This window comes from Schistocerca cancellata, chromosome 10 (genome assembly GCF_023864275.1).
Source record: "Schistocerca cancellata isolate TAMUIC-IGC-003103 chromosome 10, iqSchCanc2.1, whole genome shotgun sequence".
NCBI lineage: Eukaryota > Metazoa > Arthropoda > Insecta > Orthoptera > Acrididae > Schistocerca > Schistocerca cancellata.
The window spans coordinates 131,822,275-131,841,489 of NC_064635.1; the positions used below are offsets into that span (position 1 = coordinate 131,822,275).

General features: G+C 41.7%; 1 protein-coding gene across 1 annotated transcript in view; it reads right to left on the reverse strand.

Annotated features, from left to right (window-relative positions):
• Nucleotides 1-19,215, reverse strand: part of LOC126106192 (ankyrin repeat and SOCS box protein 3-like) — a 126,413-nt gene that overhangs the window by 97,490 nt on the left and 9,708 nt on the right. Inside the window, exon 2 of the mRNA XM_049912428.1 lies at nucleotides 672-901. Coding sequence (XP_049768385.1) covers nucleotides 672-885 — 214 coding nt within the window. The 5' untranslated portion in view covers nucleotides 886-901. The remainder of the gene's footprint in view (nucleotides 1-671; nucleotides 902-19,215) is intronic.

Consider the following 19,215-nt stretch of genomic DNA (forward strand, 5'->3'; position numbering starts at 1 on the left):
ACCACAACAGACTGGCTACCGTGCTGGATCTTAGGTGCAAAAAGTCCAAGGTCGTCGTCGCAGCTAAAAGCAACACTGCACAGTGCAGCATGGTAATCACACCCAGGGACGTATCCTCGCTCAAGAGATGGAGAACGAGCGGGACACGATTGCAACAACAAGAAAGCCGGCTAAAGGTCTCAATGCATGACAGATACAGTGCACTATGTAAGGCGCCCTTCCCCAATTGGCTTGCTCTTCGGAAGAATTTAGAAAGATGGAGGTCAAACCCGAGAGGGGACCATCACATAAGGCCGAAATGTTTGAGACTCCTTTTAGTTGCCTCTTACAACAGGCAGGAATACCACGGCCCCATTCTTACCCCCGGCCCTGCAGGGGGACCCACAGTAGTATGGTAGGCTGCTGCCTTTTTTGCTTTATTCAGGAATGTTTGTTATTTGTACACTGCAAGTTGCATCTGTATTAATAGTGATATCTGCCAACAATTTACAGTGATCAATATAAATAACTAAACTCTTCCACTAACCTACAAGAACATACTCATCCAAACATAATAAAAAATGTTTGTCTCAAAAATTCACTACATTTATGCCCAGTTAAAAATCAAAGATGACGATTTTGGAGCGCCTAACAGAGATACATTGTAATGTTAAAAGTTCACAGTGGATTACCGTGACTCAGCAGCAGTACAGCACATGCAACATGTCCTGCTGCAGCTGCCTCATGCAATGGTGTCCAGCCATGGTCATCGACAGAATCTACCCTCCGTCCTTCTGCGAGCAGTTTACGGACAGCGTCAACATTGCCAGCACAAACTGCAGCTGACAGTGATGGTGGCCATGAGAGATCCAGTGGCTCCAGATCACTGGATGCAGCCCGTTTCATTGGTTTGCAGTTCCTACTGAAACACAGAAATATAAAAGTAATGGATGACAACAGTGTAACTGAACCACAATATTGTACAATTATCTTGTAAATGAATTCAAACAATGGAAAGTCCAATATGGTATTTAACAATATTATGGAAAAGATGCTACTCACTATATAGTGGAGATGCTTAGTAGCAGATTGGCACAAAAAGACTGTCAGAAAGTGAGCTCTCAGCCAACGAGATCTTTATCAAAAATAGACAAAACACACATATGCAGATGACCACAATCTCAGGCTGCTGAGGCCAGTCTCTTTTATGTGCCTATCTGCTACTCTGCATCTCTGCTATACGGTGAGTACCAATTATTCTTTCCATAATATTGCTATAAATGATTTCAGCCACCTAAAGTTACTTTGAAATCAGTAACAGAACCGCATACTTCTAAATTGCAAAGCTATTAATCTTGGTGCATGAAAAAACTATGAATAAATAAAGGCAAAGCAAAAATTACAGTACCTGTGTGACAAACTTGAATTCAAAATGCAAATTACAAAAATGTATAGGTCTATATTTTAAAGTCAGAAACAGTAGCAAAAAATAAGCTGGTTGTTAAAGCAGTCTCTCTATTCAGGAGCAGGAGAGGACAGGAAATAACATGGAAATACAAAGAGTGAATAATTATATCAGGCTACACCAGGCAGAGAACAATTAACCTACAAATCCAGGTTAATCACTATCCCATTCCACTCACAGCTGCAATAAAACAGATAATGTACACATCTACAGGAAATGAAGGCAGCAACATCAGGAATAGGGTCAAAGACAAGTAACTCACCAACTTACAGGCTGACCAGACACTTGATAGAATTATTTCTGAATCCACTAATTGGTAACACTGTTCACCATAAAATGTTTCAGTTTATGAAAAGGACATGCTTGACAAAAATGACATATTAGCCAGTTGATATCTGAATTTATTTTTAGCTCACAAAACAGAGCCAGAAAAATATGGAACCCGTCCATCATGTTTTCACCACAACTTATTTTCAGGTCAGAGAGATCAGGGATGGGCTGCAATTCAACAAAAAGCTGACAACATTACTGTCAATCTGAGGGATTGCCAACAGTCTGTGGATCCTCAAGATTTCAATGTGTGTGCTGAAAACACCTCTGTAGACAGGAAGGCTCTAAAAGAATTTCTGCAACATATTAATGCCATCTATAAGAACAGTAATTACAAGAATATGTGAGGGTCATTCAGAAAGTAGAGAACATTTAGTTTTGACACATGACTGGCCTCTCACCATACCCACAGACTTACTGCTGACCTAGTACTCGTCGTCAGTTTGGTGGCAGCTAAGATCCATTACGGTTGATTACTGGTTAGCTGTGCAACTTTGACAAATTTGGTGTTCCTGCTCAGTGTTAGATGCACAGTGTTATCAACTTTTCAAACATGAAAAATTTGTAGATGGTAACTGAGGTTTACAGTAATGTGGTGAATGAAGCATCGGTTTGGAAGTGATGTATCATGTTTAATGTCGGACAGAAAAATGCTCATGATGAAGATCACTCAGGCCAGCCCTTGGTGATTGACCAACTCAGAGCATTTCAGTTAGCTGACTGCAGCAGCCTATTATCAGTTGCTGGAACGACTTCACTGCACCATTAAAAACAAGCGATGTGGAATACTAACCAGTGTAGTTTCCTCCCTCACGATAATACGTGTCCACGTGCAGAGGGAGTGACAGGACTTGCTTCAGCAGTTTTGGTGGAAAATGTTTCAACAGACTTAGCCCCAAGTAATTATCACTTATTTCCCAAACTGAAAGATTTTTTGTGTGGACATACTACAGAAGTTACTATGAACTTGAAGTTCATAGTCATTCAGCAAGCTGGTGGCAACTGAGAATGCAGAAGGTACAAGAAGTGCCTATATCTGAAGAGTGAGTGTGTAGAAATGTAGCTATGGTATCAAATTGTATGTAAAATACAGTTATCTTTAATTGTATCAAATAAATATTCTGGAGGAAAAAAGAACATTCCTTAGTTTCTGAATGACACACATTTAATTCATCATAGGCATGTAGGGAGCCTAATGGATACCAGGCAAGCTTCCAGAGTATTTGCCTTGTGCTGCACAGGATTCCATGGTGGTGACAATATCCTCAGTTCTTGTAGAACCATAATGAACACAGAACAAGAAAAACTTAGGGCATGTTGAGACCTCAGACATCCAAACATCACATTTGGGGCTGATGGAAGCTGTTTCCGCAATAGGCAGGTGAGAGACTGAAAATGTCATGGAAAAGTTGGACAAGGTCAAGATTAAACCCTTGCTTGCGGCTCAGAGGAGAAAAGATTTTGAAGAACAAAATCAATAGGAAGGCAAAGAACGGCTTCCTAAGCAAAAATAATGGTAATTTAAGACCTCCAGAGAAAGACTGTCTCAGAGTGATGTGGGTACCCTGAACCCCTCCCCCTGTAAGACAGGAAACAAAAAACATGGGAGGAATCTAATACTCCCACCTCCCAAGACAACCATATTCAGAAAAAGCTGAAGGAAGAAACAGGTAAACATACCAACAGTACTGCAGTCTGTTTTCGGGATGGTAATTATCCAGCAGATTTAGCCACTGTCCAATATGACTTTGCAACAAATGGAGCTTGTTCAGATGGCTCTCTGAGAAGATTTGGGAGACACTAGCACAGGCCCTGTAATATTATTGGATTTCAGATACTTTGCATATGATATATGTCATAAAAAAACAAGGGCAGTCAATGAGCTGTAGTTCGTAAAGATGCTAAGCATCACAGCACTAGAGTAAAGAGACGAAATATTTTTTTTAATGTGCGCCTATACGAAAACACGCGTCCAGCATTTACATACTCTAAACACTATCACCCGCTGGGCACAGATATTTAAAATCATTGCCGCAGCACTAAAGGATTTATTGGTGGCCAATTACTCCTACTCCATTGATGAATTTCTCAGTAGAACCAACTGATTTGTTTATACAGGGCGTTACACAACGGTATGGCCAAACTTTCAGGAAGCATTCCCCACCCACAAATAAAAGATGTTATGTGGTCATGTGTCCAGAAACTCTTAATTTCCATGTTAGAGCTCCTTTTAGTTTTGTCAGTATGTACTGTACTTCCTTTATTCACTGCCAGTTGGCCCAATTGAAGGAAGGTAATGTGACTTCGGTGCTTGTGTTGACATGCGACTCATTGTTCTACAGTACTAGCATCAAGCACATCAGTACGTAGCATCAACAGGTTAGTGTTGATCACGAACGTGGTTTTGCAGTCAGTGCAATGTTTACAAATGCGGAGTTGGCAGATGCCCATTTGATGTACGGCTTGGCACAGGGCAATAGCCGTGGCGCAGTACATTTGTATCGAGACAAATTTCCAGAATGAAGGTGTCACGACAGGAAGACGTTCGAAGCAATTGATCAGCGTCTTAGGGAGCACGGAACGTTCCAGCCTATGACTCATGACTGGGGAAGACCTAGACGACAAGGACACCTGCAATGGATGAGGCAATTCTTCGTGCAGTTGACGAAAACCCTAATGTCAGCGTCAGAGAAGTTGCTGCTGTACAAGGTAACATTGACCACGTCACTGTATGGAGAGTGCTACGGGAGAACCAGTTGTTTCCGTACCATGTACAGTGTGTGCAGGCACTATCAGCAGCTGATTGGCCTCCACAGGTACACTTCTGCGAATGGTTCATCCAACAATGTGTCAATCCTCATTTCAGTGCAAATGTTCTCTTTACGGATGAGGCTTCATTCCAACGTGATCAGATTGTAAATTTTCACAAACAGTGTGTGTGGGCTGATGAGAATCCACACACAATTGTGCAATCACATCATCAACACAGATTTTCTGTGAATTTTTGGGCAGGCATTGTCGGTGATGTCTTGATTGGACCCCATGTTCTTCCACCTACGCTCAATGGAGCACATTATGATGACTTCATAAGGGATAATCTACCTGTGCTGCTAGAACATGTGCCTTTACAAGTACGACACAACATGTGGTTCATGCACGATGGAGCTCCTGCACATTTCAGTCGAAGTGTTCGTACACTTCTCAACAACAGATTCGGTGACCGATGGATTGGCAGAGGCGGATCAATTCCATGGCCACCACGCTCTCTTGACTCATTTATGGGGGCATTTGAAAGCTCTTGTCTACGCAACCCTGGCACCAAATGTAGAGACTCTTCATGCTCGTATTGTGGACGGCTGTGCTACAATACGCCATTCTCCAGGGCTGCATCAGCACATCAGGGATTCCATGCGACGGAGGGTGGATGCATTTATCCTCGCTAACGGGAGGACGTTTTGAACATTTCCTGTAACAAAGTGTTTGAAGTCACGCTGGTACGTTCTGTTGCTGTGTGTTTCCATTCCATGATTAATGTGATTTGAAGAGAAGTAATAAAATGAGCTCTAACATGGAAAGTAAGCATTTCAACACATGTCCCCATAACATATTTCCTTTCTTTGTGTGTGAGGAATGTTTCCTGAAAGTTTGGCCATACCTTTTTGTAACACCCTGTATATATATATATATATATATATATATATATATATATATATATATATAAATAGAGGGAAACATTCCATGTGGGAAATATATATATATATATATATATATATATATATATATATATATATATATATATATATATATATATATATATATATATATATATATATATATATATATATATTTAAAAAGAAAGATGATGAGACTTACCAAACAAAAGCGCTGGCAGGTCGATAGACACACAGACAAACACAAACATACACACAAAATCTAGCTTTCGCAACCAATGGTTGCCTCGTCAGGAAAGAGGGAAGGAGAGGGAAAGACACAAGGATTTGGGTTTTAAGGGAGAGGGTAAGGAGTCATTCCAATCCCGGGAGCGGAAAGACTTACCTTAGGGGGAAAAAAGGAGGGAAAAAAGGACAGGTATACACTCGCACACACACACATATCCATCCTCATATACACAGACACAAGCTGCTTGTGTCTGTGTATAGGAGGATGGATATGTGTGTGTGTGCGAGTGTATACCTGTCCTTTTTTCCCTCCTTTTTTCCCCCTAAGGTAAGTCTTTCCGCTCCCGGGATTGGAATGACTCCTTACCCTCTCCCTTAAAACCCAAATCCTTGTGTCTTTCCCTCTCCTTCCCTCTTTCCTGACGAGGCAACCATTGGTTGCGAAAGCTAGATTTTGTGTGTATGTTTGTGTTTGTCTGTGTGTCTATCGACCTGCCAGCGCTTTTGTTTGGTAAGTCTCATCATCTTTCTTTTTAAATATATTTTTCCCACGTGGAACGTTTCCCTCTATTATATTTATATATATATATATATATATATATAAACAAAAAACAAAGATGCTGTAGCTTATCAAACAAGAAAGCATTGGTATATTGATAGAGAATAAAAACAAACAAACAAACACACACACACACACACACACACACACACACACACACACACACACACACACGTGTAAAGGCAAAGAGTATGGGCAGAGATGTCAGTCGAGGCAGAAATACAGAGGCAAAGATGTTGTTGAATGACGGGTGAGGTATGACTGGCGGCAACTTGAAATTAGCGGAGGTTGAGGCCTGGTGGGTAATGGGAAGAGAGGAGATACTGAAGGGCAAGTTCCCATCTCCGGAGTTCTGATAGGTTGGTGTCAGTGGGAAGTATCCAGATAACCCGGACGGTGTAACACTGTGCCAAGATGTGCTGGCTGTGCACCAAGGCATGTTTAGCCACAGGGTGATCCTCATTACGAACAAACGTTGTCTGCCTGTGACCATTCATGCAAATGGACAGTTTGTTGCTAGTCATTCCTACATAGAAAGCTTCACAGTGTAGGCAGGTCAGTTGGTAAATCACGTGGGTGCTTTCACACGTAGCTCTGCCTTTGATCATGTACACCTTCTGGGTTACAGGACTGGAGTAGGTGATGGTGGTGGTGGTGGTGGTGGTGGTGGTAGGGTGCATTTAACAGGTTTTACACTGGTGGCAGTTACAAGGGTAGGAGCCAGAGGGTAGGGAAGGTGGTTTGGGGATTTCATAGGGATGAATCAAGATGTTCCAAAGGTTAGGTGGATGGCGGAAAGACACTCTTGGTGGAGTGAGGAGGATTTCATGAAGGACGGATCTCATATCAGGGCAGGATTTGAGGAAGTCGTATCCCTGCTGGAGAGCCACATTCAGAGTCTGATCCAGTCCTGGAGATAAGTCAATTTATTCTAGAAATTGAAACTCCAGAACATGCATTTACGTGAAAAATGGAATTTCATGTTTGTTGACGGCAGATTTTTGTTCCAGGAACTTAACCATCAGGATGAAACAGTGAGAAAGGAGGCATGAGGGAAAACTGTATTGGCAGCAGCATACCTTCCTTCTCAGGAAGTGAGAAGACTGGTAAGTAGCTGTTCACAGTGGAATGACCAACTGCTGGCTGGTTGTGACCTTTTTTTCTTGGGCTTTGTTTTAGAGCACAGAAACAGCTGAGACCATAAGCAACCATGTCATAACATTAGAAAACTAATCAGTACAAGAAGTAAAAAGCAACTACACAATAAGACCAATGGAAGGAAAAAGCTAAAAGCAAGTACTTCCTCTTGGAGAAAGGCCCACAAAACTTACTACAGAGACAGCACAGGTCCCGAACTAAAGATTAAATGCCCTTTGCCATATTACTATGCCAGATAAAATGTAAAGCATTGTTGACAGTCCACGTGTCATTTGCTAAAATGACCAACAACACAGATGGCAAATATATACTGAAATATAAATAGTTAAAGAAATGGCATTTGGTCAGGAAACAGTGAACTGTATAAGGTTGATGAAAATGAGCACAAGGTGGTGGGGGATCACAACTTAAATGACAGTGGCTAAAATGATTTTCTCATGGTGAGAGGGCCAAGAGGAGGGTGGGCAAGCCACTGGGGGAGGTTTAATTCCCCAGAGATTGCTCCCATGAAGAGAAGACAAGTGACTATGCCAAAGAGACATAACCTGCCAATAGATGGCAACCTAACATTATCCAAAGGAATGGAAAATCTGGGAGCCAAGATAGGAATGCAGCCTTGGAAGCAGCCTCATTTACCCTCAGACCAACATGACCAGGAACCCACATGATCATCACAGTGGCTCCCTCAGCAGCAAGCAAGTGGAAGCTTCCTTGGTCCCATTGCACTAATGGAAGGGCTGTGTCCAAGACACACAGGCTCTGAAGGGCATTGAGAGAATCTGAGATATGACAATTAAAAAGCCTGTGCCACTGCATGAACTGGGTGGCCTGATCATGAAGACACCTGCTGTAAAATTCAAGTATTGGTTTGAGACCGATACCAAAAATTGTTAGCGCCAATGACGAAGGCACAGCTAACACAATGGTCAGTCTTAGAGTCATTAGTGGACACGATGGTGCTATCACTAAGTTGTGTGTGATGTCTCAGAAACTTATAGCAATGGATCAAATCCAGGGTAGTTTCCTTAGGAAGTGAATGAAGTGAACATGGGTCACTGTAAGAAGGCCAAGGCGGTGTAGAGTTCACACCCACCTGGGAGTGTGGCAGGTAGTGTGAAATTAACTGCTGGAGCAGTAGCGAAATCTGAGTTCCAGCAGGAGGAGGACGTGTCTCATATTGGTGGTCAAGGGAGTCATCAAGAAAGAACGCATATGATGGGTGGCCAGGCATGGCAGACAATTGGAATGTGTATATGCTGCAGAGGACATCATTCCACTATGACAGTGGTAGTTCTGCAGCTTCTGCAGAGACATATTCAACCAGGCTGGCATAAAAGGTGTCAGTGGGCAAATGTATTCCACAATGGTACCTCGTATTAAGGCTGTGTATGATGGACAGACATTGAGATGAAGACATCCATAGTCTAGTTTTGAACAGACAAGAGACAGTACAGATGGAGGAGGATGGTTCGAACCATTGGCCAGGATGGTTTGGTTGGTTGATTGGGGTTGAAGGGACCAATCAGCAACGTCATCAGTCCCTTGTTTTAAATGTGGTCCATTCAGACAGTTTGACATCTCAGAAAAGTCAGAGCAATAAAATGTAAAATGCTAAAAAACGTTAAAGTGCAGTTGTGTTGTCAATGGTAAAAACAAAATGAGGGAAGTCAGCAAGAAAGCAACCCCAAGGCTATGCTAGAGGCAGGAAATATCCCACCTCTGATGCAGTAGAGGCAAGACCACCTGCTAACACACAACCTTGACCTTCTCTGGGAGGGTAGCATCTCGAAAGAAAGAAGAATGGTGTCGGTATCAGTGCGGTTGTCTTTCCAATCCTTCTGCACACGTCGGACAAAATGAACACCATGTTAGTCCAGATTAGGCTAGAGTTCTTCAGTTTGAAGGATGAGGTCCCTATGAAAAATCACACCCTGGACCATATTCAGAGACCGTTGAGGGGTAACAGACACCAGGATAAGCTGCCAAGATTACCAAAGCATGAAGAGCTGCAGACTGGTTGGCCCAAGAAGCTTTGATCAACAGGAGACCAACCGCATCTTACTGAGAGACTCCACATCACCCAATTTATCCTTTATGTTCTCCACAAAAAATGTGAACTGGAACAGCTTGCAGTCAAATGTTCAGTGAGATGGTTTGGCTATGGACATCGCCCTAGATGAACAACAATGAGACTGAATGCCATCCTCAGGAGGGAAGGTCAAACTGTTCTGGAAGGGAAAGGGAGAGGTCAAAACAGTTGCAAGGATGCAGTTTTGTTTCTTGGAGACAGAAAATAACCAGATGCTGCAATTCCAAGAGGAGTTGTAACTCCTTGTTTGATTCAATGCCATGGATTTTCCATTGGAGAAAAGTCAAAGTGAAATGCAGAGGAAGCAACAAATGAAGGGTAGTCTCAGTGGGGGTGAATGTGTTCCCATCCATCCAAGTACAGACCAGATAGGGAAGAAAGCGTTTCATCCTGAAATGATATGCCTGGCCCCCTTCCCAGTATGTAGCCACAGAAGGGGAGGCTGGAGGGTCATATGAATGATCTGTTACCACTCAAAGAGACTGCCATTTCAGAATGGCTTTTTTTTTTTTTTTTTTGCAGCTTCATGCACATCATGCTGCAAGCATCCACCACTCTGATCAGGGGCTCTCCCCATGGCATCATACAGCTACAGCAAGGGCCATCTGGCACAGTGGTCATTGCTGCAAGTTGCTATGCTCCAGTATGAGAAGCAAGCATTCCTTGGCATACATGGGGGGAGAACAGCTCAATTATCAGTATGATACCTCTGTTGTCAGGGGGTTGAGCCAGATGTAACAGTACACCACATGGACTGGCTGCACATGCTGGTGATCTAGTGGGGGCAGAGGGGTGCTACAGTGGCGAAGGAAGTGCTGTAAACACTAGGGATGGAGTTTGTCCCCAAAAGGCTCACACTACAGGCAGAAAATTTGAAAGCAGAGGTCAAACTCTGAATGGGACCAGAAATGCCAAAATGGATGAAAGAGAAGAGAGAAAAGGAACAAAACCACTAGGTGTACAGGGAATCAGGTGGATAGCCAGGTGAAAAATACAAACACAGATGGGAATGAGGGTGTATTGGGGAGTGAGTGATGGAGTGTGAAGGGCAAGGTGAATGATATACAGCCCAGAAAGAAAGAACGCACTGCAGTAGCTCAGGGTCCCAGCTGTGCCATGCAGGAACTCTCAAATGAATCATGATCCCCAGTGGGGAGGGGGTGTGGTGGGGGGAGGTGGAGGTGAGGGTAGGGGGGAGTGAGCATGATACTGGACAACTTCACTACTGTAGTACTGAACTGGAAGTTGCAGGCCTGTGTGGCCATGTCCTCCATGGAGCAAGGCATAGCAAGAACAATACTGTAAGTGCCCAGTGGTAAAATCATGACTTTCAACAAACCAGCAACTTGCAAGCGACAGGGTAAGGCACTTTTTCCTTTACCCAGATATCCTAGACACTGCTCTCATTGAGATAATCTCGGCATTTACGGGATGAGGCAATGTGGTTGCTATTATAATTGATACCGTGGTGAGTAGGAGATAGACCATCACCCTCCTGAGCATCCCTGCCACATGTAACGCATTTGGTCCTGTTCTGACAGAACATGTGAGTGTGGTTATAACATTGACACTGGTAGCAACACAAGAGATTGGGAATGTAAAGTCAGACTGATTACTTCATAGCCTGCCTTAATCTTCGATGGAAGCACAATTCGATCAAATGAGATGATAAGAGTGAACATAGACACTAAGTTTGCATCAGCCTGACAGACTGTAATGACACCCTTATGAGAGACAAAAGTTTGGCTTTCTCCCTTGGTCAGTCCACCAAGCAGCCAAGTGTAAGTAATACAATACAAAGAATTCAGTGTAAAATGGACCTCAACACGAACAGGACAGCCATGGAGAAACAAAGCTGTAAGCAACTGTTGGGCTTGAAAATCACAATTGGTCTTCAGAAACTAAGTCCCATTTCATAAGGGAGTGCAGGGCCAGCAATTGCATCAACATCTTTCTCAATAATAAACTGATTAACCATAAAGGACTGACCTCCTTTGGTATATATCACAGGAACTGTGGTGCAGCTGGAAGAGTCTTTGAATCTTTAGCCTCAATCCATTTACGTTTAGAAAATGAAGACAGATGGTGATTAGCTCATTGTGAAAAAATCCCCCATGGTTGCTAGCATCTTTGATGGCAATCTCCTTCCAAGTGGTGGTCCCTTCAGAGTGGGGCTCATCCACCTTAGTTGACTTAACATCTTAGGCCAGACTTAGCAAACTCCTGACAGAGGAACCAATTGGCAATTGGGAAGGAAACAGCTCAGGCAGTCACCCCTCTCCAGGCCTGGCCTGTACCATGGGTACATGAGAACCTATATATTGACCACAGCTGGTAATTATGCATTACTCAGTCACCTGCATTATGTAAAACGTATGAGCTGGCATTAATAGCACTCAGAGAGATGAAACAAAGAAACCTCAAAAACCAAAGCAGAGTAAGGGGAGGAGGTGGAGAACAAAGAAAGAAAGAAAGAAAGAAAGAAAGAAAGAAAGAAAGAAAGAAAGAAAGAAAGAAAGAAAAATGCAAATGAGGGACTGTTCCGTTGCCAGGCTATCTCAACCTTGATATGCATTGCTGAAACTATTCAAGATGGGTTCCCAAGGGAGGGGGAAAACAATAGAAGGAGAATAGACATGCGGGACAGTAAGGGAAGGTGCACTGCAAATGCAGGGGCCCCATGGTAGCCAAGTATGAACTCACCAAAGATCTGTAAGCCCACTGAGAGGAGGGGATGTTTGGTTGTTTGTGATGCTTTTCTACCTTTGCCTCTACTACAGCAACAAGAGAATGTTCACATTTTTGATGCCTCACTAACTGTTACTGGTTTAATTTTCAATGGCTTTTTAAGCTGACATCTTGTCATTTTGTGTGGTTTCCTGTGCAGTAACCTTTCTTGATTGCATCTTTGTTATAAATAACTTATGAAGTCTCTCTGTGGAAGTTCACATTTTGCAGTCAACATTGTGGTGGTGTTTCTTCATTCGACCCTTTTGGTGATAGTGTCAATGACAGCAGTATCAATAAAAATATTATCTAAATCTATAACTATAAAAAAGATGTGTTGCCTACTCATTATGTTGACAGTAAAAACCCTGAAGATGCTCCAAAAATGTGAATCACATCTGGTGATGATCATTTTAGTTTTCAGTACCCAAAACAGAAAAAACACAAATAATTGTCATTGTTCTTGATTTGTGATGTTTAGTTTGCAGTTGATGCATCTGTGCTCTAATCCCTAAACCTAGTTACAGAAATGTAAAACCCATCGACAGACTTGTTGGATTCTGAACCTCAGAAGCTGTGTCAGACAAGGGCATCCTTACAATAGTTTGGAAGTGGAGGGGGGCTGGGGTAGTGGGATGGTATATTAATATTTAATTTTAATATTTTGTAAGTAGCCTGATTTCAGATTTGACCATGCTAGAAATCTATTAATACAAATTATTTTTTTTTAAACAAAAGCACCTGAATACACTATTTTTCCTGTCCCTGAGAGATAGGGGCATGAGTCATGGCTCCCTCTTGCCCATCAGTATGGGCATCCCTGCTTTGCAGCAGACTCAAGGAACACATTGATCGATATTTTCCTGCTAGTAGTATAACGATTTAGGCAACAATGCTGGATATGTTTGGCAACTTTTTAACAATGTGTTACTTCCTGGGTGGCATAGAATTATCATGCTAAAGTCACTTGGTCTTAACCTGGGTATTTTTCATATAAGGCGAGAAATAAGGTTAAGAATTTATGATTTTGAGTCCAGGAAAGTTGATCCATATGAAAATTACAACTAATGTCATCTTTTACATTGTGATTTAGCTGTCAGAGCTGCAATTGGGGCAATAAGGAGGAGACTAGTACTGTAGATCTCCACTAGCTCTGAGGAAATGTGGTTGCTTCTGAAGTGAAGCCTGCTTTATTTCCAGTCTTACTGACAGAGCTTTGGGTAGGAAATCTCATTTTATTTATGAACTGCCACATTTCTATACTTCTTGAGTGTGACACTGAATAGCAAGTAAACAGACCATTCCAGAATCCAGTGTGATTAATACCTTGCTGCTTTGTGCTGATATTGGTTCATTCATGTTACAGATACCTTATGTTTTATTACAATAAACTTTGTGTATGGTTTCCATCATAAGCAGCATTTCATCTGTGTAAGTATTGTGTGTAATCTAATAGCATTTTCCAATACTGTACATCAGTGAGAAACTAACCGTTAACAGACTGTTCTCTCACATCCAAAACACACTAACTGCTCAGGTAGTCTACCAATTCCACACATGTAGAACTGTACGGCATCCAAGTTTTAAGCACATTTTCATACCAGAAAAGTATCAGCTTTGTAGTTTTTTTACATTTGAAGGCATAAGATCAAGGAATAATTGCATGCGAGAGGACATAAAACACACTCCTGGGCAGTTTTGTTTGTGAAATCAGCCTAGTGCATTGCCTTACAGCAGCAATACATCACACAGTTCCGTAGGTTGTCTGTAGATGCCATATTCATAAAGTATATTAGTTGTTGGCATAAAATACCAGCTGCAACATGCACACCCCTGGGTACAGGTTCGTGGTGCACAACACTTTTTTCAGTTACTGTGTGCAAAATATTATGGTCAGCTCTCTCTGTGCTCAAGTATGTCTTGTTAGGACATCAGTTTCTTCTCCAGAAGTTAACAAAGGCACCATAACACATCAGCAGTAACAATATTTCACAGAAATTTTCAATGAATGAACTGACAACATTCAAGCAAAAATGCAGCAATAGTATTCCTTTTTACTTTTATTGCTTTGAATTAGAGTATCCAGGACTCCTATGCCAGACTTCTGAACTTTGTCTATTGAATTAAAGTGTCACACAATGTTTAAATATTTTTATTTCACCACCTAAATTCAAGACTTCCTGAATGTGGGAAATCATTCATGCCAGAACTACCTTTCTTACAAAAGAAAGCACTTCCCTGACATCTTTTTCCAAATAACACACTTCCAATTTTAGACCTTTTACCATTTGTAGCTATTTTACAATTATAACTGCGTAGGCTTCTGTGGCCAGTCAGTCGACATAAAAGTTTTTTGGGTTTGGTACTGTGTCATAATGTAAAAAACTACTGCTGCTGGAGAAAATCCGTTTCGGCCACGATTGCAAAATCCAATATGTGACTGCTATATAAATATTAGAAATGCAAATAAGGAAATGACAGTTGTTAACACACTTTTAGAGCCACACCACCTTCACCTGGTCCAACAGCTCCTTACATTAGGAGGTAGGTAGTGTATGGCCAGCACCTGGCGCCTGCTATAGGACAAGGCAACTCTCAGGTGTGAATATTCTGATCTTGACACAATCACGATCTGTTTGGTGGAATTGTTTCTAGAAGTTTTTGCTATTACTGGTGTGTTAGAGATGCAAATTATCTTTGAAATTCCATCAGACAGAACTTCAACAGATACCTGAAATGGGATAAAAAATGAAACATTGAGGGGTATATCTCATGACTTCTTATCCACATTGGGCAATGCTTGGCACTAAATCAACAAATGGACACAGCTCTCTAACAGCTAGCTAAGAATAACAACACTTCTTTCGTACACTTCTGCACCCTGCAGCATTGCCAGATGACGCGTATGGCTGGACAGTGGGGGACAGTTATCTTGGCTGTTGTAAGTGAATGACTGAAATTTCTGGGGCTGCTGGCTGGTGGCCAAATTTTATGTCTACAACTATTCATTAACCCTGAGATTGAAATGGAAATTAAATAGACCCTGATGTATAGGTATCCTAAGAAAACAGACTGATATAGGAAGGACCTCAACTCGCACTTACATGAAGTCAGAAATTTGATAATAAATCCACTGTACTTTTAGGAAACATCAGATAATAACATCTGCCATTATGACCTGATATTTAGAAAACTACTCGGTTACCAAGAAGTGCACAGATAGGAACGTATATTGGAGTAACATTAACTTGGAATTGCAAAGGAAGCAGGTAAGAAGGCTATTCAACATTGTAAGAAGGAAAGGAGCTTCTGTAAAGTTTGGAAGGTAGGAGACGAGGTAAAGCTGTGAGGATGGGGCATGAGTCGTGCTTGGGTAGCTCAGTTGGTAGAGCACTTGCCCGCGAAAGGCAAAGGTCCCGAGTTCAAGCCTCAGTCCGGCACACAGTTTTAATCTGCCAGGAAGTTTCAGGAGAGAGCTTAATTCAGTTCCCATGTGGGCTGTTCAGGATTATCCTACCAGCAGAAACCATTCCTAATGCTTTATGGACAGTAAGGGTTGTTTTCATTCTGAAGACTGAGGCTTGATTTTATAGGGATATGAGACCAATCGTTTCATAAAAGTAAGTCATTTCATACTGAATTATCCTTAATTCCACATCCCATAGACTACAACTAATATATTGTAATGAAATTCCACACATTACAGAGAAACCATCTCAGGATACTTTGTTACAAATATTGTTTCATAATTTGCAAGAAAGTAGCATAAAAAAATTACAGCTGAACATCCACAGAGCTTGTGTCAGTTTACACATTCTGCTTCTGATTTAATGTCTGTGGCTGACAATCTTTTCAGCATTTTATTGAACAGATTTTGGTTCATTACACATAAAATTCACTTTATTTAGCAGACTTCCTTTATTTCATTACTCCCTCATACAAATCTAGTAATCTGGTAGTCCTTATATGATAGTTGAACTGGTGACCTTTCTTATGAAGAATGATGAAAATTCAAGTTTCATTCTTCCTTCACATGGTGTAACTTATTTGACTGGATTGGATTGATGGGGTTAAGGAGACCATATGAGGTAATCAGTTCCTCCACCCTAAACTGGGAAGAATCCTCTGATAAGGAGAACACAAAGGACAAATCCCAACAAACATGGCTGTAAATGAGAATCAGTAAAACCATAGAAGCAAGTGGAAGTGAGAAATGGGTAAGAGGGTGAAGATGGGTGAGTTGCTCTGCTCAGAAAGCAGCTAGAAGCCCCAAGAACATGTTACATGATGGGAAATGCACCCCTGCATCCAATCAGCATTTCGTCACCCTCCATTACCACTAGAAAACTAACAACATGGAGATGTTTATAAAAGAAAATCAGGAAACCGAACGACAATGAGACAGTAACCAATGACAGATTTAGTAGAATAAGAAGTATTAAAAAGGTAGAAAGGGTAGGAGTCAGGTCAAACTCCCATGGGCCCCCTTAAATCAGAGCAGGCAACAGAGCACCCTTGCAATCCCTCAAGCAGCTGACAAGGCCAAAGAGCCCTCCATCACTAAAAGGGGCAGAAAACTTTCATGGATATACTATGAACCATATCAGCCACTTTGGCACTTTCCACTAGCAGCAGAGGCAGTGTGTCAACAAGTTTAAGGTTTTGCCATAAGGTGGTAAATTAGAACAACCCAGCAGGATGTGGGTCACCATCAGATGGGTACCACAACAGCGAAGTGGATCCCCAAATTGCAGGATGTGGCCACAGGTCAGGCAAGTGTGGCCAATGCAAAACCAACAGAATGGTGTATTCCATGTGAGAAACATGAAGGGAAGACTGCCACATGGTCCCAGTTCTATTTATTGCTTACATGGCACACAAATCTGTGTTTCAAGTCTCCAACAATTGGCTACATAGAATCAGCTAAAGGTCTTGTACCCCCATCTCCAAAGTTGGCGTCCTGGTAGTTTGGCCAACAGGTTTGCATGTTCATTCCCTGGAATCCCAGTGTGACCTTATGTCCAGACAAAAACATCCAAAGATGTCCAGCCGTCCAGCATAATGGAGTTCAGAGAGGAGATAAAGAATAATCAGAACCAATGGGTGTCAAGGGTAGCAGTTGTCAATAGCTTGAAAACTCCTCAGGAGCCATTACCAATTAAAAACATCTCACTGGTGTAAGAACAAATTTGACAGGTCCTGAGTGATTGACACCAATTCTGTAGCAAATACACTGCATCCATTTGTCAGGGAGCATAGTGACTGGACCTTTCATGTGTGAAGGCAAAACCAGTATGTCCATCAATCAGAGCCATTAGTGTATGCCACTTTCCAACTCTGAAATACTGGGTGATCAAAAAGTCAGTATAAATTTGAAAACTTAATAAACCACAGAATAATGTAGATAGAGAGGTAAAAATTGACACCCATGCTTGGAATGAAACGGGGTTTTATTAGAACCACCCCATATTGCTAGACGCATGAAAGATCTCTTTCGCGTGTCGTTTGGTGATGATTGTGTGCTCAGCCACCACTTTCGTCATGCTTGGCCTCCCAGGTCCCCAGACCTCAATCCTTGCGATTATTGGCTTTGGGGTTACCTGAAGTCGCAAGTGTATCTTGATCGACCGACATCTCTAGGGATGCTGAAAGACAACATCTGGCACCAATGCCTCACCATAACTCTGGACATGCTTTATAGTGCTGTTCACAACATTATTCCTCGGCTACAGCTATTGTTGAGGAATGATGGTGGACATATTGAGCCTTTCCTGTAAAGAACATCATCTTTGCTTTGTCTTACTTTGTTATGCTAATTATTGCTATTCTGATAAGATGAAGTGCCATCTGTCTGACATTTTTTGAACTTTTGTATTTTTTTTTGTTCTAATAAAACCCCATGTCATTCCAAGCGTGTGTGTCAATTTTTACCTCTTCATTATTCTGCGATTTATTCAGTTTTCAAATTTATACTGACTTTTTGATCACCCGGTATATTGAAGAGAGCCAGGAACAAGCGGAAAAAAACTGAGGTCAACAGAGTCTCAGGCCAAAGGATATGTTGAGACAGATGCAAGGAATTAGTACACATAATGGGGGCATATGCAGCAGTTGCTCAAGCTGCGACAATGGGGGACTTGAGTTCAAAGTGGAGACACCGTATGTGAACTGCAATTGTCACTCCAGTCCTGAGTGGTGTATCTCCCTGCCAGGAAAAAGAAAATGGTAGTCTGGGTGCTCAGGGCTGCAGCAAATGTGCAGTGCATAGCTAAGCAGCAGTATTTGGAGCCTGATCTATAGTGAAGGTGTCCCAGTCACCACGAGTAGGCTGTTAACAGGGCTGATCTGAAAGGTGCCTCTCAAATCAGATATCCCCCCCCCCCCCCCACAATGGTGGGTCAGGTCCAGCATCTGCAATGCTGAAGGTGTTGCCAAGCCAGATGCCACACATGCATCATCAGGAAGATGTATAGACCAGTCTGCATCCTGGCTGGTGTTACTGAGGCAGTGAAGAGTATGAAGGTGTGACCAGCACAGTCTGTTTAGCTGGTGAAGACAGAGAAGCCACACCAACTGTGCATCAAAGACCAGTCCCTAAAATCAATAAGACTTCACCACATTGAATAACTGGTCCTCAAGGTTGGTGTCTGGTTGGGGATGAATTGTGAACTGTGGTTTATTAGTCCATAACATACATAATTAAAATCATTTCATTCAGGTACAGAAGACATCAAATTTTTGGTAAAATTTACCATAAACATAGAAAGCTGATGTTTACATACAGCATAATAATAATACAATTTTGTTTTATATACACAAAAGGCAGAGGTGGTGGTGATAATAATAATAATAATAATAATAATAATAATAATAATAATAATAATAATAATAATAACGTCATCTCCATATACTGTGGAGCCCATTCATATAATTTCAATTTGTGTGTCAGAAGCATAAAATTATTTTTATTTCTTGTGTTGTTTGTGTGGTTAAAATGATTTTCCTCAAA